We start from the raw sequence: 24401 nt of genomic DNA, 5'->3' as shown, positions 1-24401 counted from the left end.
TTCTTGGACACCACGCCTGCCTGGCTGCCCACAGAGGTGTCTTTTAAACCCAGTGTTCTGTCTTTGCTCATCTCTGGTGATCCTGCCTCTCCCGTGGAAACCAAAGGCAGAGCAGCAAGGTTTTAAGAGGTGGTGCTCTACATGGATCGTACTGCTGGGAACTTTTCCAGTCATTCTGACCACATCAGTGAGATCCCTCACACTCAAACACTCACGGGCAGATCCTTACGCAACTCGGCATTGGTGTCTTGCATAAGGACACTTCAAAATGAGGTGGAGGAAGCTGGAATCAAACTCACAACCTACCAGACCCACCGAGCCACAGCCAGGTCCAATTACAGTACTTGCACCTTGTTTCCAGGGGCGTCCATAATTTTAGTGAATAGCCATCCTCCTAACAAGATGGTCACCATCCTGCTCATGAGAGCACCATTTAAAGGTTTAATTAGTTCAATAATTATATTCCAGAAAATGAAGCTCATACAGCAGAAGCCAGATTTTTGCCTACAGTGTTTAAAAAGACACAATTGTTTTGTTGTGACTGTCCGACATTAAATCAGCCCTGACTTTTCCTGTTGAGAGGATTATTTGCTGAATCCCAGAATAATGGCAGAATTATTTTATTACTTTCTTCAGAAGTCAGAAGTCTACATACACCATGACTTTGTTCCTTTTACACTGTTTGGAAAAATGGCCCGATGATGATGTCAGGGCTTTGTGAGATTCTGATTGGCTGATGGGTTAATTCCCAACATATGAGTTAACTGGAGGAACACCTGTGGGTGTATTTTAAGTCAACCCCTCAAGCACACTGCTTCCTTGTGTGACATCACAGGAAATCTTACTGAAATCAGCCCAGATTTCAGGAAGAGAATAGTGGACCTGAAGGTTCCCTGTTAACCTGTTTGAATAATTATATGAAAGTATAAACAGCATGGGAATGTCCTGCCTTTATACCATTCAGGAAGGGCATGGGTTCTATTTACCAGAGATGAATGGGTCCTGATCTGAAATGTGTGAATTGACCCTACAACAAAATATAAAGAGCATGTGAAGATGGTGCTGAAGCTCAGAGAGCGTCTTTGTCCAGAGTGAAACGGGTCCTCGGTTCTATTCAGGACTTTTATTGTTCCTGTGAAGAGACCTGCTATAGGCAAGTGGAGCTACACTAAAAGTAGGTACAGTAAAACTGGTGCAATTCAAAAATAATATATCAGCAGTAAAAGACAGTTCAGCATTAAATCCAAATGTCATTCAAACATATCGCTGTGTGCTCACAGAGGCTGAATAGCCACTCAGAGAAGAAGAAGCCACTACTCTAAATGCAACATATGCCAGATGACAATGTGTAAATGCACTCAGGAAAAAGATGTCTGATGTATGGCGACATCTCTATTACTATTACTATTACTATTACTATATTACTATCTCCTGTTGTCTGATGAAAACAAATTGAACAGTTTGACCATAGTGACCATCATCATTTGTAGTAGAAAGGGAGAAGCTTGCCACCCTGAGAACACCATCCAGACTGTGAAGTACAGGGATGGCAGCATCATGTGGTGTGGCTGTGTTGCAGTAGGAGGGACTGGTGCACTTCACAGAGTAGAAACCATCGTCATGAAAGAACATTAGGTGGAAATATTGATGCAGCTCACCTCCAGAATGAATTTAAACCTTGGACACAAACAGGTCTTCTAATTCAACAATAAACCCGAGCCAAATACCTGGCCCCTGGACTGATTCTTCTGTGACCCCAGCTGCATTATAGGAACGGTATAAATTTGGCCCTGTAACACCTTATTATGTAATAATGCCACAAAATGTTATAAAATCGGACTTCAAAATGTAATAAAACATAATTGAAACAGCATCATGTAATAATCATTGCAAAATGTAATACAATCCTTGTATTCATTTTGTAATATGTTCTGCCACATTATGTAATAACATTATTGTTTTTTAGAATTGACAATGTAATAACGTGGTGCATTATGTAATAAAATTAATGAATTTTTGTAGATTATTACAAAACATGGATGTAGCTCTTTTTTTAGAACTGATAATGTATTAACGTGGTGCATTATGTAATAAAATTATCCATTTTTTTTGTAGATTATTGCAAAACATGGATATAGCTCTTTTTTTAGAACTGATAATGTATTAACGTGGTGCATTATGTAATAAAATTATCCATTTTTTTGTAGATTATTGCAAAACATGGATGTAGCTCTTTTTTTAGAACTGATAATGTATTTACGTGGTGCATTATGTAATAAAATTATTAATTTTTTTGTAGATTATTACAAAACATGGATGTAGCTCTTTTTTTTATTTTTTAGAAATGATAATATAATAATGTGGTGCATTATGTAATAAAGAATCACAAACCAGCGTTTGTATTCATCCTAATAAATACGCTTGTAATAATGATCATGTTCCGACACATTAAAATCTTTGAAACTTTGTTCAGTAAATGCTTGACTTTTCGTCATTTGCCTAAATTCAGATTTATTGCCCTGATCCCTGTTACTTACAGAAATCATTCCAGTTTATAGACTACACCCAGAATCTATCTGACAGTCTGCTTTATTGAAGCGTGAATTGTAGGCGAGGTTGTGGCTCACGCCTCTGACACCACATCTAACTCTTGTAATAAACGTTTAGGCGGAAAGAGACAGTGGCTCTTTACACTACTCTGACTCAGACAATTTTGATACAGTTTAAGGTGTTATAATACAATAGATTATAGCCTAATATCATAGATCAGTTGTTGAAAAGACTAACTTGAAAGCCATGAAACAATTTTGCTAATTATGACTAGCCAACGACTATAATTGAAGCGAACTCTGTAACACGTTTTCCCTGCCTCATACCTGTATTATATTGTTATTGACAGGAAACTGAAGCTGAAGCAAATTGTCTGTCTATCAGTAGCCACTGGTGTCAGAGCAACATGTTTAACGGTATGACCTTTAGTGGGAAAAAATGGTAGCCTGTGGATCAAGAGTTGGACTACACCTGTCAGCTCTCACAATGACGCTTCATGAATTTTCAGATCCAGCTGAAAACACTCTTAGAGAAAGGATACTGTTAGGAATGTGATTTCCAAAACAAAGAGCTACTTCTGCATTTTGTTATAAACTGTGCAAAATGCAATAATGTTTTCACATATTGTGGCAGAACATATTACAAAATGTGGATTATTTTACATTTTGCATTGATTATTACATAATGCGGTATCAATGATGTTTATTATATTTTGAAGTCCAATTTTATGACATTATTACATATTGTGGCAGTACAGGTCCTCAGACAAAATCGTTTGTTCCAGTGAAACACTTTAAAGACAAAATTAGGTGGAGATTTTTCGTAATGAATTTAAAAATTGTTTAGGTTCAACGATGTATTGCATACATGTGTTCTATCTATATTTTAATAATCATGCCTTCTGCTTAAATTTTACTTAATAGTAAATATCAGAAGCAGAATAAAGCTGATTCCGTCTCATAGTAAAAAAGAGCACAGATATCCAGTGACTTTTACTCTATATCAGACTCGAGTGCACCAACGTTTGCTTTTAAACAATTTATATGATCTGCCAGGCACTTTGGAAAAGAATTACCCACAACCTGCACATTCACATGTAGACACACCTTGTATATTCAAAGAAAATAGAACCCAGGAAAAAGAAACTGCATGCCTTTTTTCAATAAGGCAAATGTGCAAAACCTTTGTACTTTTATTTGTTTTTATCTATTTATCTATCTGTTATCTTTTTTTTATTTATTTATACATTAATTTCCTGCACAAACCACACTATTTATGTTTAGTTCATGTTGACCTGGTGAAAAACATTTCAGAAAAATTTATTTAGCATTTTAAGTAAAAACAAATCCTATTTTTGTTGCCTGCCAGCACTTTCAACTTGATGATTTTGGCCCACGGGACAAACCCCCCCCCCCAAAAATATTGCCTGAAAGCACATTCGTGAGCAGTATTTTGAGTTTTGCAACTGAATAACGTTGGTTTCTCTACAGAATCAAACCGAGCTCGTAAAGCATCTGATTATTTTTTTCCTGCTAGCAAGAAATTTAGAAAGTCGAATCTATTCTTTTATGAGGAGTTGAAACCTTAATTACACAGTAAATGATGTTGATGCTCTATTTAACGAAGCTAAACTGAAAATCCTCATCCTATATTGTTTCTTTATGTGACAATTTTCCTGTTTAAATGTTTTGTTTGATGGTCCAAGACATCTGAGGATTTGTCCATTGATTCTGTGAGACACGTCTCTTTTATTAGAATAAAGTGGGGTTATTTAAAATAGTGTTAAGCTACACTGCTACTAAATATGTTTTCTTTTTTGTTGTTGTTTTTATAGAGTCTTAAGTGCTGCTGGAGCAAAGGGCATATAGAATTCTATCAGTGCTAATCTCCAGTCACAGTAGTCAGTGGTGAGAATTTCGCTGCTGTTTTAAGTTTATACTTGTACCAAGAAACATGAATATTTTATTCAAGGTTATCATACCGTAGGAATCTCATATCAACCTATTCCTAGTCAGGAGGTGGATGGGCCACAGGTCACTGTGAGCCCAATGGCCTCAGAGGACTTAGGGGTACCAAAAGCTGGACAACTGTCCGCTATTTATTTACATATTATTTTTTCTAAATATGTTTTCATGTTCCTTTCATAAAGTGTGCAATATAGGCTAGCCGACAGACAATTTATCCTTCAGAGAAAATCTGATAGTTTTTAGACAGGTAGTAATAATGTATTTTAGTCATGTGACTGATAGGACTTTTCACCTGTACAGTGGGTACGGAAAGTATTCAGACCCCTCTAAATTTTTCACTCTTTGTTTCGTTGCAGCCACTTGCTGAAATCAAAAAAGTTCATTTTATTTCTCATTAATGTACACCCAGCACCCCATCTTGACAGAAAAAAACAGAAATGAAGAAATTCTTTGCAAATTTATTAAAAAAGAACAACTGAAATATCACATGGTCATAAGTCTTCAGACCCTTTGCTCAGCATTGAGTAGAAGCACCCTTTTGAGCTAATACAGCCATGAGTCTTCTTGGGAATGATGCAACAAGTTTTTCACACCTGGATTTGGGGATCCTCTCCGGTTCTGTCAGGTTGGATGGTGAATGTTGGTGAACAACCATTTTCAGGTCTCTCCAGAGATGCTCAATCGGGTCTAGGTCAGGGATCTGGCTGGGCCAGTCTAGAACGGTCACAGAGTTGATCCAAAGCCACTCCTTTGTTATTTTAGCTGTGTGCTTAGGGTCATTGTCTTGTTGGAAGGTGAACCTTCTGCCCAGTCTGAAGTCCTGAGCACTCTGAATGAGATTTTCTTCCAGGATATCTCTGCACTTGGCTGCGTTCATCTTTCCTTCAATTGCAACCAGTCCTCCTGTCCCTGCAGCTGAAAACACCCCCCCCCCCCCCCCCCCCCATAGCATGATGCTGCCACCACCATGCTTCACTGTTGGGATTGTATTGGGCAGTGAGCAGTGCTAGGTGTTCTCCACACATACTGCTTAGAATGAATGCCAAAAAGTTCAATCTTTGTCTCATCAGACCAGAGAATCTTATTTCTCATAGTCTGGGAGTCCTTCATGTGTTTTTTGGCAAACTCTATGCAGGCTATCATACGTTTTGCACTGAGGAGAGGCTTCCATCGGACCACTCTGCCATAAAGCCCCGACTGGTAGAGGGCTGCAGTGATAGTTGACTTTGTGGAACTTTCTCCCATCTCCCTACTGCATCTCTGGAGCTCAGCCACAGTGATCGTTGGGTTCTTCTTCACCTCTCTCACCAAGGCTCTTCTCCCACGATTGCTCGGATGGCTGGACGGCCAGGTCCAGGAAGAGTTCTGGTCGTCCCAAACTTCTTCCATTTAAGGATTATGGAGGCTACTGTGCTCTTAGGAGCATGTGCTATTTCAGTTTTTGTTTTTTAATAAATTTGCAAAAAATTTCTACATTTCTGTTTTTTTCTGTCAAGGTGGGGTGCTGAGTGTACATTAATCAGAAATAAAATGAACTTTTTTCATTTTAGCAAATGGCTGCAATGAAAGAAAGAGTGAAAAATTTAAAGGGGTCTGAATACTTTCCGTACCCTCTGTACATACAACAATAACACAATTGCCCGTAGGTCTGAATGTGTGCATGCATGGTTATTGTCCAGCGATAGGCAGGTGACCGCCTCTCACCCAATTACCACAAGAGATAAGCACCAGCCCCCCAGACAGCAATAAGGTGTAGACAATGAATAGACGTATGCGTGGTTAATTAGATAATCTATCTGCAGGTAATGACCCACGACGTCAACTGGGCCTAGTTTTCTTGTTTTTTACATGGTTTCATTCATTAGCTTTTTTTTATGTCCTTATCTTTATTATATTACCAAGAATCAAATATTCACATGTTCTACAGGCTCTAAACGTAATGCTAATAATGATTCTTTGGCTTAGCGACAAGAGAAAAATATAACGTGGACCAAAGCCTGAAAAGATTGATGTGTTTTATCAAATACTGCACATTTTTATGAGAATATCTTTACTTATTTGAACATATTATCCAAGTCCAAGTTTCAAAAAAGTTAGAGAAAATGGTATGTAGTAAATAATATAGCTTATATGCTCAACATAAAATTGAGTATCATCACTTATTTGAAATGGGCAATGTGCCTTACTTTGTTCACCCAGTTTTCCATAAAAGCTGTTCTGACTGTGACACCTCTGCAGACGGTCATCTGTCAGCCGTAGCACACGCGTCACCTTCGCTGGCTACCTCCAGCTACCTGCATCAAATCCAAGAAACTAATGTCTTCATGGAACAGCTACCATTGACTTGAACGCTTTCACAAAGGCTTATATGATGACTCGGTCACTCCAGTCAGCTAGCTGTGCCTACACCTCGCTCTAGACAGTCCAGATCTTTTCTTGCGTCGCTCCATGATGATGCAATGACCTATGGAACGCTACCAGAACCAGGACATCCCTTTACATCTACAATAAATGCTTGAAAACACAATTTCTCAGAGTGGATCTCCTACCCTAGCATCTCTTTCTGCACTTCCTTCAATGCTTGTCATCCACTTCTACACTTTCACCCTGACTAGGGCTCTTCCTTTTAAGCACCTTAATGTTAGCTTAGATTTTAACTGCATTGCTACATCCTCAGCAGCTTCAAAATGCACACACAGAGTCATATTCCGTAAATTATATAATCAAAAAGTCGATTTGTTTCAGTAACCCAATTAACTAAGGTAAATAAAGTATATAGATTAATCACTCACAGATATGTTTTAAAGTCTTTACTTTTGTTAATGATTGTTTTGCTCACATATAATGAAAACACAACATTTAAGGTTAGAGACATTATACCAAACCTATTAAAAAATCATCTTTAATACAGACACGGAGGCTTAATGAAAAGTAAGTTTAATACTTGCTTATTTTCAAAAGGTAAACCCCATTAGAATGAGCACAAACAGGCTGAATATTTCAAAAGACACCTCATCCAAAGAAATGGTAAAGCGGATTCAGAGGCTTTTAAAATAATTTCTGTAAGATCTGGTGCACAGAAGCAAGACTGGATTGGAGAAGTGATCTCCAAATGTTGGTTTCTGTATTTTGTTTTGATCAATTTCCCTGAGGTACAAGCAGAGATACTAGAAAAAGTAAACTGAGGGGCAGGTTTGTGATGGTCATCACCCTTATTTATGTAGCCTACTATAAAAGATGTATGATCTGGGGGAATGGCCCAAAATTCCAGCAAACTATTATAATAAGCCTGTGGAAGGAAACCCAAAACGTTTGACCAAAGTCAGACAGTTTAAAGACAATTCTACTAAGTACTGACAAATATCTGGAAACTTCTGACTTTAAAGAAACTTTATTCTGACATTTAGTAAATAGAAATAATTTTGGTAATCCTAACAGACTTAAAACAGAACGATTTCATCTGATTTAACGGCAGACAATGAGAAAACAAAGTAATGTCATTTTATACACTATGTAGATATCTGCTGTCAATCAGATGTGTTGTGTGGTAATGAATGAGTTCATGAGTAAACTAATCATGTGGTGGTTTGAAAGGGCAAACCAAACCCCAAATGTGTTATTTAGTTTAGGGTTGATCATCAGTTAGAGGAAAGTGACTGAGGAAGGAGACTTTAACCTACCTGCAACTCGCTTACTCAAACTGCAGCTTTAACTCTTTAACATTTGACTCTCCCAGGTGGCAATCCATATAAATCATTCAATAATAAACAGACATTTTAATTACTCATAAAGAAAGTACAAAGAATTAACAGTCTTTATTTCAGGAAAATAGGGAAGGGAAAAAAACCCTTCTCTTTGTAACCATACTTATTTAGTTTACAAGGAAATCCTGATCAGAAAACATCGGCGAGGTAAATCACCAGGGTCAAGAGTCAGAAGGATCTAATTTACTGCAACTCACAGTGATTCTCAAAGCCTAGACCAGGCAGCCGAAGCCGTGTTCACATCAGCCACTTGTCCTTCTCCTTGTTGAAGGTCTCGGCCCACTGACGAGTCAGCTGTAAGTAATGGTCTGGTTGGTTTGGCAAGTAGTCCAGATATAAACGGGACATTGTTTTCTTGGGCACAGCTCTTTCGATCTGAGAGCCTTCATGCCATTGGTTGAAGGAGGTGATGGTCACAATTTCAGGTCTGACAGACAGAGCTGCCTGCAGGGAAGTCTCATAGTAACGTCCGTTGACCCGGTTCCTGGTGTTGTGGTTGTTCCATGGTCGCACGGCCGTATCCACGTACCCTGGACCAACGCTGGGAATAAACAGCAGGTTGTTTGCATCACAGAATGCCTTGATGGCTTTCCAGTTCTGGTGGGAAGAGCCGAAAGAAAAACCATTGGAGGCGAAGTAAGTGTACATGCCATCAAAGCCGCTAGCTAAGATGTCGTGCTTGTGACGCTCCTCAACAATAAGGGCAACAAAAACCCCATCATAAGGTGTCCCTCTGATGCTCTGTGAGCCTTTGGACGTCAGGAGCTCTGTCCAGGATTCAGGAGGGGTAAGGTAGGAGTCGTAGACGTAAAACAGCGGCAGGACCTGCCCTGTGCTTGTCCTGAATCTGTAGAAGGCGCCATGTTTTCCATATCTGAGAAAAAGAGAGTGAAACAAATGGATGTGATTCCTAAAATGTCAGAATATAAATACGGGAGTGTCTTCATTTTGTATATATACTGATTAGTTTTCCCCAAAAGTTGACAAGAATCATCTAGTCAGAGCAAGTTTAAAAAAATATCGGAATTTAGAATTTAGATTTTTAAACGGTCTCTAAGCTATTATGCATATGGTAACAACAACCCCTTCCATGGGAAACACTTCATGTTATCAATTAATCAATCATTTGCATTGGCCTTTTCACATCTACAATAACTAACAAAAGTGTTCAAAGTGTAGCTCACCCCCAAAATCTACTTTTTTTTTGCAATTAAACTGTAAAAACTGGGCTGCTTCTTTAATGTTACTGTGCAATTTCTTTTACAGTTTAATGTGAACTTGTCTTAAAACCATCTTAGAGCTGCCCTTTTAGGGTTGAACAGTGGCTTTTGCAGTTGAATTGTTTTAAACGGTACATGGCTTTGTCACCTTTGTCCGGTTCGGGATTGAAAGCATCTCAGTCAGACACACCCCTGTGTCGAGCCAGACTCAGGAGTTGGAATCATGAACATTGGGAGTGCTGATCGATGGTGTTTAGCGTTTGTTACTGCTTTGAACATCAGCCCATGTCTGCAATGATGATACTACATCACTTTACCACTCATAAACTCCCTCTATTCTGTCCTCCACTGCTTTGGCAGTACCAGCTTCAGGCATCGCAGAGTTAGCGCCATGAGCCAGCGGCTCAGGCTAATAAGGCTCCACAAACCTTCGACCTCTGGTGATGAGAGGGGTGAAAAATCCTCCACCTCAAAAGACAGATCCGTCACAAAACCACCAGATGTCACTTACTGTTTCAACATCTCACTTTCCCTCGTTCTGACCGCAACCCCTGCTTAACCCCCACCACTCATCACCACACTTTGCCATGTCTCTTGGAACCGCCCACTTTGGTCGCATTTTTCAGTTTGTCAGGTGATGGAGTTATGCTTTTACATCGGGGTGAGTTACACTTTAACAAAACCAATATATCACAAAAAAGTTACACAGAGAGATAACAGAAAACAAAAAAGCAGGTTATCAACAAGGTTAATAAAGAAAACAGAATAAGATCAGAAGTGCAACCACATTTTAAGTATTAAAAGCCTGCTTGAATACAAAAGTCTTGAATCTTGATTTAAAAAGGCCAAGTTTAGTTATAGCCACCTCGATATAATTAAGTACTCTGTCCGTGGAACCCTGAGTAAATGCTAACCCTCTGAACTTAAGGACCTGCTGCGAATACAAAAGAAGCTCAATAACGTGGATAAATAAGGAGGGAGGTGCAAGGCTGTTAGGAGCTTTAAAAGCAAATAAAAAAGTTTAAAATCTATTCTAAAGCAGACAGGAAGCCAAAGACATGAAAATAAATACAGTTTAAGGTGTTCCCATCTGGGAGAGTGCACTAAAAGGCTAGCGGCTTTGTTCTGACTAATTTAGAGGCGACTGAAATATGTAGTTAGAACACAGACGTCAATGGCAGCTTTGTTGCCAAATCCATTCTGTTTTTGTTCAAAACAAAACATCCTGGTTTAGCCACTGTTTACAGATTACAGAGATGCAGTCAGCCAGACAATGTTGTGAATTACTGCAACCTGGGTTTAACAGAAAATAAATCTGCAAGTCATCTGAGTTATGATAGATCCAACCAGCAACACTTATAAGGAAAAAAGAAGAGAGCCTAAAATGGAACCCTGAGGCACCCCATCTGAAGGAGGAGTAGTAGAGGAGAAGCCATTGAGTATGACACAAAATGTTCTGTCAGTAAGAGTCACTTGAAATTTGTACCACAGATACCAACAGTTTGCCACTTTAACAGATCTCTGGTACTGAAATAAAACTTTGTCAGCTTTAATTGCCAAGTTGAATCATAGAACAAGGGATTTGGCTTCAGGACACCCTTTCCTCCCACTGAAGACATTTTAGTGCAAATATACAGAAAACATATGGAACTAACCACAGTAACCGTGGTGACAACACCACAAAACATATCTTCTTCTGGTGAAACCTCTAGTCGTAGCCTCCCATCAGATCCCCCGTTCATTAAACCTGAACGATTCTTAACTCTACTGTCATGTAGATGGTCAGCTTGCTGACAGGAAGCACAGAAACATCTATCTTTAACTAGCTGCTCCTCATCATCCCTTCTCTGGCTTTGTGCTCCATCAGATCTTCAGTCCTTAAATGCTATTGTAGGAGATAGCAGAGCTAGAGCTGTTAGAGACTAAGAAAAAACATGTCCAGCACACACAAATAGATGGGAAATGAGCTTACTTGTCAATAATATATTTGATGTTGTCATGCATGCTCTGGTCCGTCTGTCCCTTGTATGGCTGAATGTGAAAGGCCACCTGTGCACAGAGACATGAGGAAGGATTTTAAGTAAAACGCACCAGTAAAACGCATCAGCTTGGAAAACAAGGCAGGGCACTTTGACTAAAAACAATGAAGAGCTGCTCCTTTATCATTACATTTATTTCATGGTTTTAACCAGAATGCTGATCCCTAATTTGCTGCCCGGGTTAACTCTTATTACAATTCGAGATCGTTTTTTGAAGATCTCTGCAGAAGGAGGAACTGCACACAGAATATACGCTAAATGCTGAATTTCTCATTTATTCTAAGGAATAACAGAACATGCATAGCAACGCCACATGATCACATTGTCTCCTCCCTCATCCGAGCGCAGTAATTGGGATCAGTTTACACTCTGAGCACAAAGAAACAAACTGTTCTCCCCAGCAGTTGAATCTTAGATCATCTTGGTCATAAACTCCAACGCAGGGTTCATTGGTACAAGTACCAGCACCCCAAACAGACTGGCTTTAACTACATCACGATACACTGAGAACACCCACACTGTCTGTGAAACTCAGATCACTCTTTTGTTCAACATGTCTAACAACAGTAAAATAAAATGTGATATTTTCTAATATTTCTTTATGTTCCTGGATCAATGCTGATTCAAATGTAACTAAAGCTGGACACACAGAGAAGGGGTTTAACAGATTTCAGGTTTTGAACAGACGAGCAGACTGATAGTATTACCACTGAAAGACTGAGGATCACAGAGCGAACAACTGGACCTGCTGAGGAATCAGACACTACAGGATGCATCAGAGCAACTATAGCAAACTGAACCATAACATAATGCAAACATACCAGTAGGTGGCGGTAATAGAAGATCTTCTCAGAGTTCAGATAGACTACAACTTTGTTGCACTCCCCCATTAAATGAAAAAGAAGTTTATCCCATCAGTGAATATAATTTGAATAGTGCTGACTGTACTCTTTGGTCTACTCATACTGAGAGTTTGGAACCTTTATTTGAGGTTGGGAGTTTGTGGGTTTGGGAATGGCTGTCAATGTTGGCTGTAGTCTAAAACGTTAATGTTGTTATTTTAATAAACAACAATGCCATGTTTGGGTGGATTGTGCAAAAAAGTAATAACAATTTCTGAAAAATAGGTTTATTCTATGTGGAAAAAATGTAGAAATTACTTTATAAGTTAATTACGATTATGTTCAGCATCTGAAATGTTTGGTTTATTTCAATAAGATTCTTCACTATTTATTGTATTATAATTTTAAATATCTGAGTATCTCTATGTGATTGTAATTATTTCTTTGATAGTATGGATGTGCACTATTCATGATGTTGCATAGTTAAAAAAAAAACAACAAAAAAAAACAGCTCCCTGCTGTTGCCATTTCCAAATCTCTCTTTTTTATTTGCTGTCAGAAACATGAGGTTGAATTAAGAAATTGATGCACAATTGTGAAGTGAAAGAAGAGGGGCACACTGTGCGACATGCATTTGTATTCAGACCGGTCCAGTGAAACCAAGCGCCTTCAAAAGTCACCTAATTACCCGTGTGTAATTAAACCTGAGTCTAAATGCAGCTGTTCTGTTTCTGGCCTCAGAGCTTCTTTAGAGAACATTAGGGAACAAACAGCATAACGGAGACCAAGGAACCCAGCAGACATGCTTGCTACAAACTGAACAGAGCCAGAGTTTGGCTAAAGCGAAAGATTTCATAGAAATGTGTTAGAGACGATAGAGTAGGAGAAAAGACAAGCGTCAGAACCCCCCCCCCCCCCCCCCCCCGACTTTCTATTAAACATGCCCCCAGGTTTAGGTGATACAGGCTGACATCCACTCTGACCACAGTGTCCCTCAAATCCTTTGTCAGATGCCTCTGAGTAATGATCCACACTTTGGAGCGTGTCTTCACAAGATGAATCAGCCGACACTCTTTCAGAGAGTACAGTTTTGTTGTGTTTGGGTAGAAAGCTGAGTGATGGAGGCCTTCTGTCACGCTGTAATAACTACAGTTACCACCGCCTGTTAGCTTCAGGTCAGATGCCCACAGAGCTCTGCTGCAGCTCCTGTTGCAAGCAGCAAGGCACCAACACAAGCAGAGAACATTCAACGCCCACTCCATCTTCTGAGGGAGGCTGCAGGGTCTTCATAAACAGTTTCCATGGTAACACAACGCCGTTTGGAACCGGTGCTCTGGCCGGTCATATGGGGTAAGCACTAATCAAGCTGGTTGAATGCATTTTTGTTTCCTCTGTTTCCATTAATACAGTTTAGCAGCATACTTTTAGACTTAGCCTCCAGCACTCAGTTATAAAGATGCTTTAGCCCAATACAAATGAAAGCAAATAGACAATCCAATAAATAATGTCTCAGCTTGCGGTTGTAATGCCAGAAGATATGAAAAGGTTCAAGGGGCACTGTGCATACTTATGTAACTGTAAAATAGAAATAAATGTGTCTTATTAGACACAACTAACTGGGTAAACAAGGAGGATTCCCTGACATCCTGTCCAGAACAAGTTGACTGGCTAGGAAAGATGTGAAGGCAACAATTTCCTTTTGACAGTTTTGTTGATCCCGGTGGAGTCCCATATATACCACTCAATAGACAGTGCTCTAGGCATAGTCCCAGCACAGAAGGCATTACTTTAAAATAGCCAGCCCAGAAATTATGAAGCTGTGGACACAAACAGAACACGTGGCTTAGATGACATCCTGAGCTAACACAGCGTTCACATTTGTCTTCTATTGCTGGACAAATCTCAGATAGCCTGGCCTTAGAGGAATGAACCCTGTGTACCACCTTAAAGTGAGAGGCAGACACAGGAGAATACTTTACTGATCTTGCCAAGAACATTTTCCCACCATACATCAAGAAGACCTAGATTCAGCTCATGCAGCCTTGATTTTGGGAATGAAGTTATCATTAAGGTCCAGAACGAGACTATGTATCTGTAGTATTGCTCCCCTGTGCTGCATGTTCATAGTGAGCAGAGAGTCCCACGGCTGACAAGGTGGAACACCAGGGAAAATCTGGAAAACTTTTAGAAATAAAATTCCTAACATGGAAATAACTAAATAGATTGTTAGCAGGAAAGCTGTACGATGATGAAAACCCATCAAAGGAATTAAAAATATCATTCAAGTAGAGATTTAGAAAAGACTGAATTCCATGCCCCCGCCTCTCGCCCAGTGAACGCTGGAGATAGACACCAGCAACCCCCGCGACCCCATGAGGGATTAAGCGGGTCAGAAAATGGATGGATGGATGGATGGATGGATGGATGGATGGATGGATTCCATGCCTACGCCACAGCGTAAAACTGGAATCCAAAATATGAAGGAGCAAAGAAATGATTGTTACACAATGGAAGATCTCAAGGCGTTGGAACGGGTTCTATTGGTAAGGCAGAAACAATTGGAGAAAGGGGGCACACCTGACGTGTGCCACGCTCCAATGTAATATATGCATTAGATTATTTGTATATACACTAGCTTTTGGCGACAACTCAATCCTCCCAAACGGCAGCATCTAGGGAAAGTACTGCTTCTGGTGGACCAATGGATCGCGGAGTATAAGTGATATCGAGAAGAGTGCGAATATTAGAGTAAATAGGACATCCTTTGACAAAACCATTCTGTTCTTTAGATACAACATGAGGCAAAAATATTCTCAAGCTGAAGAGGAATCATTTTGGCCAACACTTTGACATCGGCATTTTTGGAGAGAAAGCGGCCAATAGGAGGCGCAAGAAAATTAAGGCTTCACGTGCTTCAGTAGAAGAACTATCAAGGCTTGAGACAAAATAGGGAAGTCACTTACCTTGCAATAAAGCAGTGCCATAACTCTAAAGTATTAGTTTCTTGGGACAGAGTTTTTCCTCCAGGCGGATCATGAAGCTCTGCAGTGGCTGCAGTGAATGTGGGACACAAACAGCCGGATTACTCGGTCCGTTACCTGGCCAGGTTTCCCTTCAGCTTTACAGTGCAGCACATTCCTGACAGGCTTAATGCGACTGTCCCAGCTGTACCCGTTCTCCTTAGTCAGCAGAGCTTCCTACAAAGGTCTGACCATCATGTCTGATGGAAAGGCGGGGGAGATTTAGTGTTTATAATTCCCTCGTTTGTATCTTCTGTCTGAGACAGGTAGTCCTAACATTATAGTGTGCATGTTTTTTTTAAATTCTGGTGTCTGTTGTTAATTTCCGTGGTTTCTCACACATCCATGTAATAAAATAAGCGATCTTTGGAACGGTTTGTATTTCATATCTCTCTACGTCCAGGATCTCCTCTTGCCCCTGACAGAACCTGGCAGTCTTCTCATTTTCCTTTCTGAGTGGTTCTGTTTGCTTGCTGGGTTTGTGGAGTTTTATTGGACAGTTTGGTTAACTGTCCTGTGGTTTTCTCTGATGTACAATAAATCTGTAAAGGATCATGTCTGAAATGGACCCGTGTTTCTCCTGGAATAGAACCTGTGCTTGACGGGACCCACCCACACAGACTTCAGATTGCATTGTGTCAGAGAGTGGAGTGTTGGTCTTCAGGTCAGCAGGTGGATGCACACTGCTGTATGCGTCCCACAGACACAGTGAACCCACAGCCTCCGTCCAACACGTTTTCTGACAGTAAGCCCAGAGAACCGCTCTTCTGTCCACTTCACACTGAGTCTGGACCTCTGCTCCTCTCAAGCATCTTGAACATGGAGAGGCGTTCTGGTCTCTGAAATCCTTCAGGGTGGAAACAGACGTTCTGGTTGGCGTTGTGCTCTGAAGAGGAAACAGGCTCCAACACGAGCTACAGCTTGAGGTTCAGATGGACAGGCCTTTGAAAACTGCCCATTTCCCTCTATCTGAAATGTTTCTTTTACAGTAAATGTCACTGTTTCATGTTCACCTGAAGCTATATCCAGGCCATAGGTGTACTTCAGATTTTATGAATTCAGATGTAGATATCAGTTGTCTGTATTGTACCTGCAGTAGACAGGTTTTTTATGTTTTTTGAAAAAAGAAAGAAGTTGTCTTGTATCTATTAAAATGATAGATAATAATCCCCGTCCCATATATACAAAATTTGTCACATAGTAGCTGTACTATCTGCACCACCATACATGTTGCAATACATCCTGCTGCTACATATACTTACTTTATTTATATTGTCTTCCATATAACTTTTCTGTCTATATAAAATGTTGTTTTTTATAATGTTTCTCTTTTGTCCTGTTTTTACTTAGAGCCATGCAACATAATTTCACTCAAATGACATGGTGAATGTGCAGTTGAGTGACAATAAAGTCCATGGTAAAGAGAAAGTACACGCTCTTTTAATACTGCAGTTATTCTGGAGGTATTTCTTAACATGTTCTAAAATTATTAAAATCTAAATTCAGCTCTGCAAAAACACTTTAGAGATTCAACTGTAAGTAACCTTTATTTTTGACTGCTAACTGCAACAACTGGCTTCTTTTGTTTTTTAGCCATTCTGTCACATATCGGCTGCTGTGTTTGGGACAGAGATATTCACAAGTATTCTTCCCAAGTCAAGTCTCATGTCATTCGTCTCAATCAAGAGTCAAGCCTGAATTCCCCGACATCTAGGTCACCTGTCACCCTGCTTCGCTGGAGCTTAGGACTCCAAACCTCCAAGGTTTGTTCTTACATAACATGCAATATTTACCTTTCAGTCTTTGACTTTAACATTTACCATCCAAAAAACTGATAAAAGCTGCTTCATATTATTTTGAAAATGTATCTAATGCATTATTTAACCCTTTGCAAATATAAATGGATGTTTTCAGATGCAGAAGTCTGGAGTGTTTAGGCAACCAGTGTAAGTCGCCAATGGTAAGTACTGTCTTAATAGTGCAGTCAGTAGAGAAGGAGGTAGGAAAAGGATCCTGTATGCGTCCTCTCAGAGCTCCTTTAGCATAGCAACCTAGCTGGTGCTAAGGAGCTATGAATCCCACAATCCTTTGCGTGACATAACGTATAAGTGCCGCCCACCTCATGGAAATGAATGAAAATGGCCGGACAGTGTGCACTTTGTAGTTCTTTTTCAGAAGACAGTAGGCCCGGATTTGACTCTCACATCCATGTGCGTTTTTGTCACGTAAAGACGTCGGAGTTAAAGACTGTCCAAAATCGGCTCAGCAGTCCAAAGCTCCTTCCTCCCCACAAATTAGTTTTTACTGTTGACCTCATGAAAGGTCAAGGAACAGGAGCAAGGAGCTATAATTAGAACATTTTGGTACAGCCAAGGTCTCCAATCTTTTCTTTGGGACAACTGTAGCTCATTTAGTAGAGTAGGTGTCTTGCAATAAGAAAGTTGTGGGTTTGATTCCCCCACTCTGCCTATTGGTGTCTGTGTGCGTTAGTGAGTGTGATTGTGTGATGGTGGATATAGTATAAAGAGCTTTTAGTGACTAAAAAAAGCGCTATAAAATATAAAAAATTGCGTACATAGTGTGTCCCGATTCTCCATAGTGGTCTTTCGACACAGCCCTTTTGCGCCCTTTATCCACGTTTGAACATTGATGCATTTAAGAAAGTCATAAAACAACATATTTTAATTTTGAGTGTAAAAAAAACAATACCCTACATTTAAAATCATACTGCCACCTTCAATAAATGACTAGTCACCAATTGTCATTTCTGAAAACGGATATGGTAGTTATTTTAATTAATTTCTATTTCACTTTTCTTCTTTTACTGGGATGGATCAAATGGCTTTAACCTTCCCCAATTTAGAGCTGAAAAGGACCATCTGTTCACTTGGCACTGAAAGCCTTCACCAAGGCAATGAGAGGAGTTAACAGCTGTTAACTATTTCAACATATTTTAAGCAGAAAAAGTAATACATTTTAAATAAATATTTAATATAAGTATTTCTCTTGCAGTAAAAAAATTAAAATTATGGAACTGGAGGGAAAAGTAAGAGTAAGCGTGATAAGAGTGCAGAGGAGGACCTTAGAGAACGGTGTGGGAAGACAGAGAGGACAGAGCCTAGCTGGACAATTGTCAGGGACAAATGAATAAAATGCTTGATCTGTTTGGGAGACTTGTTGACCACCCTTATGTGCACTTCCACCAGGTACACACTTCATAGAGGGGCGTAGGGTGTAGTGTGAGTATTGGGACTGACCAGTTGTCCAGCTGATGTCCCAGTTTAGAACAAACTTCAGCTATTGGATACATGGTCTCACATCTGATTCCAGAATACTTTGGGATACAAAACAGTGTCAGCAAACAAAGATTTAAGTAACTTTAGCAGCTGATAAACACCAAATCTGAATTTAGGAACAAAGGGAAAAGTAAGGCTTGGACATTGCTGCTGGATAAACTTGTTTCCTTTAATCCTCTCTCTAGTCTTTCTATAATCAACACCAGTTTCTGGCTCATGTAGATATCCTGCAAATAAGTCTTTACTGTTATAGTTATTCATTTTTAGTGCCTCATTGCTGAACTTCAAATAATCCCAGCAAAATGTTATGTCTCACCTGATCAGATGGGCTGTTACAGCAGCCGTCTCAGTATGGGTAAATTCACTTGGTAATGCAGACATTGGATGATTGAGTTTAGAAGAGCCACAATCTAAATAATGTTCTCATGTAAATGTTTAGAGGTTTATTGTCATCTAATACATAGGTGACCTACACTATTTTGACATTTTGAAGTCTTGTGAATAATTTTTATCAGGCTGAGGTGGCAATGACTGATACCTGCCTAACTATTACTCACTGAAAAAACATCTGAACTGTTCTTTAAAAGAGAAAGTTTGATGCACCCACATATGAACAGAATTAGCCAGTTTTCAGCTTGACCTTCCTTAACCATTGACTGGCCAGTTGGCAACTGAAAAATGTCCTGATGTGTGAACGCGCCATATGTAAATGCTACCAGGTTGCTCCGATAACAACACTCTTTGGTGCGGAAGTTGTTACTGAAAGAAAAACAATTCCAGACCTCTTTGTCTTTGTTTTAAATTAAGCAAACATCGTTTTACAGAGACAGATGTCTCACACACACTGCGGGGGCCAATTACCTCTGCTCCGTTATATACTGATCTGTCAAAACAATATGATCAGCATGGTGACAGTCCTGTGGCTATGCAACCCATACAGGACCCACTGTGATCCACTTTGTGTTCTGACCCATTTGGTTCAAAACTAGCATCTGATTCTTTAGCAGTTTGAGTTTCAGCAGCTTGTCTCTTTAGACTGAACCACATAGGGTTGGCTTCACTCCCTAAATGCATAGGTGTCTCTGGTTCACCACTCAAACCACTTTTGATAGATACTGACCACTACAACCCACCAACACCACACAAGAACTGCAGTGTTGGGGATGTTCTGAAACAGATGTTTAATTCTAATAAAACCCAACAACCAGATACTTCTGCTGTCCATTTTCCTGCTTCTAACACATTAACTTTAAGGAACAAATGATAATTTCCTGCCTAATATTTCCCATCCACCTCCAGGTAATCTGTGTTGGTCGCTTAATCTGCCAGTAGCCATAATCTTTTGCCTGATTGCCGTATAGAATACTCAAACCATCATTCATGATAGCAAGGATAGAAAGAAATATTTTGAACAGCGGCCACAAATCTCTGATCGGTAATCTTTTGTTACAAACTGCTAACGTTTGAAAACACAAATGATTAGTTTCATTTAGTTCAAAGAACCAAGGCTCAATAATTACAAAGAAAATAACATCGAAACAACTATGTGATAACGGCGCATCATTCATTTATTCATCCATTCATTTAATAGTCAAGTTAAAAAAAACATACCGGTCGTCTCACCAGTTACCTTGATGCTGTGCCTTTGGGCAGCGTCCATGACAGCAGGAACCAGGTCCTCAGTGGGCTCCCCATGATCATCTGCCACCCCGGGTGGATACCAGGACAACACCAGCACTCCTACAAACCCACAGCGAACAGACAAGAGGAGGAGGTCTGTCAAAAATGCAGGGGCTCATAAAGGTTGTACAGATATAAGGGGAGTCAGCATAACTCTGGGACGTATACAACAAGGGTCACCTGGGAAGTATTCTTGTTATGTCATTTTCACTTTATTGTAGCATTAGAATTACCAAATTCGCCAGATTCCGATTATGCCACCAGGAATTAGCAGGTCAAGATAGGGTGTTGGGGTCGGGGGTAGTGTATGACGTGCATAAGAGTGATCGACACTGTTAACAACCAATCAGAACCAGGAAGAGTGTCTTACTCTGATTGGTTGTTTGTGGCTGGGAGCGGTGTATTTCTGCAGATGGTAGTAGGACCACTGGGAGGAGCCAGAGGAGCTTAATTTTTTCTCACAGAGTATCTGTCTCATATTTTACTGCCAGGACAGTTTTAAAAAAAAAAATATATATATAAAAAATCCACTTTTACAAAAGTTACCTACTGCAGTGTGTGTAGTGTGGTAAAGAAGGAGCTAAAGAAAAAACAAAGCTGGACCGTGACCGAAAAAACAAGATTCAGCATATAAGTGACTGAAATGAGCTTCTTCTTTAGAGTGGCTTGGCTGAGCCTTAGAGATAGGGTGAGGATATTTGACATCCGATCAGGTGCCTCACTGAAAGAACATTCCCTAAAACCTAGAACTCACCTGAGGGCATATATATCCCCCTCAAAAATGGGAACAGCTTGAAATCTCCAAGAATTAGCTGGAGAAAGCTACAGAGAAGAGGGATGTTTCACTGCTGGACTGGTTGCCTTATGACCCGATAACAAATAAGTGAAAGACAATGGCTGGATGGACAGAAATAAGACAGAACTCATATCTGTCATCCATCAACACGGTACATTTAATACTTGTTCTTTTAATTGAATAAAAGAAAATCTTCCTTTTTTCAAACAGAGTTGTGTTATTTACCCCAAATTCAATAGTTGTAGTCCAGGGTTTAGTATAATATTTGATAGAGGTGGTTTGCAGGTCTGAATAATTATGTGATACTTTTTTTCTTAAAACTATTCCATATCTGCTTAAAAATTCCATCCTACGCTTTAATATTTAACGCACACACGCACACACACACACACACACACACACACACATACACACACACACATACACACACACACATACACACATACATACATACATACATACATACATACATACATACTTATGGGGTAGAATGACTGACAACTCTGGAAATTGCAGTAAGAAAAGCGCATCCTTTTTTACAAAAAAATATGTATTGACCTTGCTTGCTAGCCTCCTGAGTGGGTAGCGGACCCTGAAAATATATATTGGCTCAGATAAGAGCCTGTCCTCTATACGGGACCACGTTGTTCTGAAAACACAAAGCAATCTGTGAGAGAAAAGACTTCTGATATACTGAAACAATAACATCTGAATGTTTTTGGGTTCTAATCATCTTAATGAGTTCAGATAAACTGGGGCTGGGTTCCTGTCTATTGGCCATTGGGCAACAAGCAGAGGGGTAAACCTTGAACAGGTTGCTGGTCCATCATAAACTCAGTTATCTGAGGGAGACCAGTTAGACAACAGGTTCTGGACTATAAGAGGAGGCCAGAGTACCCAGATAAAGAGAAATATTATGTAAAACCCAACCACTGCAAGTGGGCCAGTGTTTACCTGATGCAGCTTCTTCGATCTGGGCCATGTGAGACTCCAGCACATTTGGGTCCCTGGAGCTGTAGGGGCCCAGCTCAGGGTAGAAGCTGGAAGCAATGTCCTCCGGGGGTGTGTGTCCACCCTGAGGGTGGCTGGCAGCAATCTTAGGGTCCCAGTGCGGTACCAGCGGGTGATCCCAGTGGATGTACTTGTTGTCCATGACGGGGGAGCCGTACCACAGGTAGTAGAAGATGTGGACGTCGTAGAAGATGCTGGAATCTCGGTCGGATTTAGTAAAAACCACCTTGGTGTCGCTGCCGCCGGAGCGGAACTGACCCGGCGACGCCGGCGCGTCTTTTTCAGCCAGCCGCTTCCTCTCGGACCTCTCCCCGACGAAGTCCATCCCAGGGGCCAGATCCGAGAAGCCGTCGCTGGGTTTCAGCGTCCTGAGCCCCATCATGGCCCCGAAGATGAACAGAGTGAAGAGGAAGAGCGCCACGATCGCCTTCCTGCGCATCCGCGTCATGGTCGCTTTCCGTGGTGCTGGCGCAGAGAGAAGCCAGGCGCTGCTGCAGAGCGCAGCCCGCCTTACGGCGCACCGACAACCACGGGCCTCGGCTCAAAGGACCTGCTCTCTTTCCCCCTCCATCGCCGGGACATGGTGCGCTAAAAAGCTTCAGCAGATGGCCTCCTGCTCACCATGCTCCGTTTACAGCAGCAGATCTGCAGCGTGTCCTGTGAAAACAGCCACCGACCTGGTTCCCTCCCTCTTGTTCCCCATGAAGCTGCGGCAGTCTATCTTTCTGTCGGGAAAACGGAGGACAGAATGCTTCATTTGTTTCTGTGACGGAGCAGCAGGGAGGATTAAGGCCGACCGGAAACAGATTCAGGCCAGGGTTGCCAGATCTGACTGACAGTTACCAGCCCGAACACAACGCCAAAACCCGCCCAACTCAGGAAAAAAGAGAGAGAGCAGTACCGTTTCATTTTGATACTTGATTAACCAATGATTATTCATCTTAGATGATGTCAGAATCAACAGATTACATCTGAAAACAAAAAAGAATACAAAAGACTGTACTTCTGCAAAAAAAAAAAAAAATAAATCTGAATTTAGTTTCATCTCATTTTCTCATCTTTTTCCAGGGGGGGCCAATATACTGATTTGCAGTGTTTGTTTAGAGGTTCAGAACCTTACGGAAATGCCTCCTTTCCACAAAGCAAAGAACATCTCATGATTTAATCCTTCAAGACAGCTAACTAAAAAGGGAAGTGTGTGGAGGTGGATGTTTTGTGTTATTTCACAGTTTTGTGTTTGATACATAATTCACCACCAATTCTTCTTCATCATCATCATCATCATCATCATCATCATCATCATCATCATCATCATCATCATCATCATCATCATCATCTTTATTGTCATTGCAACATACATTCAAGTGAAACTTGTCCTCTGCATTTAATCCATCCCTTAGGGAGCAGTGTGCTGCCACTGTACGGGGGGCTGGGAAAACCAAGGATATTGTTTTCAATTTACCTAATATCTGTTTAAAACAGTCTACCGCTCATAGTTTCTGTAAACTTTAATAACTGCAATAGACTTTAAATCAAGCTATTTTAGAGGGAGTAATTCCGTAATTCAAAGTAGTAATTAAAACATTGAAACCATTCACATTCTATTAATAGGAATATTACTTTAAACTTAATCTATTTCAATAACTTCATTCCCTAAGTGAAACATATTATATTGATTAATTCCACACAGACGTATATTTTCAAGCCCTGCCTTCTACGAATAACAATGATTTTTCACCTCCAACTAAACACAACACTTGAGATTAGAATATTACATCAGACCAATACAAAAATTTTGAATTCAGAAATGTGGACTTGGTGAATGTTCAAAACTTGCTTAAAGGTTGTTAGTTTTAAACCAAACCAAATTTGACAAGCGAGCATCATGGGAACACAGATTCTGATTTATTTACTATATCCGTATCTTCTGAGGAACAAATACCAATAATTGCAAAAAAGTCTCAGTAATCATCAGCATATTCTTAAGAAACAAGCTGCTGTGTGTTTATTATCTGTTGTCTTTCATGCTTTATTTAATGAAATCTCTAGGAATTTTATAAACTTCTTTTGATTTTTAAGGGATTATACTTTAGTTCTACTGTGTAAATGCTGTGACCTAATCACATGTTTAATCTCAACTGGAGCTGTGTCTTCCTCTACTCCAGTCTCAGAAATAATAGAAGAGAAAAGTACATGTGGACAAAATCAGTTGAGTA

At 40.2% G+C, this 24401-nt stretch overlaps 1 protein-coding gene across 1 annotated transcript; it reads right to left on the bottom strand.

The window, feature by feature from the left end:
* Positions 1-7312: 7312 nt before the first annotated feature.
* On the bottom strand, positions 7313-23043 carry si:ch211-30b16.2 (glycoprotein endo-alpha-1,2-mannosidase-like protein). The gene is made up of 4 exons (XM_012879133.3): positions 22129-23043; positions 20329-20438; positions 11474-11550; positions 7313-9155 (listed from the first exon to the last, which is right to left on the bottom strand). The coding sequence occupies exons 1-4, from the start codon at positions 22631-22633 to the stop codon at positions 8519-8521; spliced, it is 1329 nt and encodes a 442-aa protein (XP_012734587.1). The 5' UTR covers positions 22634-23043; the 3' UTR covers positions 7313-8518.
* Positions 23044-24401: the final 1358 nt, after the last annotated feature.

This window comes from Fundulus heteroclitus, chromosome 13 (genome assembly GCF_011125445.2).
Source record: "Fundulus heteroclitus isolate FHET01 chromosome 13, MU-UCD_Fhet_4.1, whole genome shotgun sequence".
Lineage (NCBI taxonomy): Eukaryota > Metazoa > Chordata > Actinopteri > Cyprinodontiformes > Fundulidae > Fundulus > Fundulus heteroclitus.
This window is presented reverse-complemented; position numbering and strand designations above follow the sequence as displayed.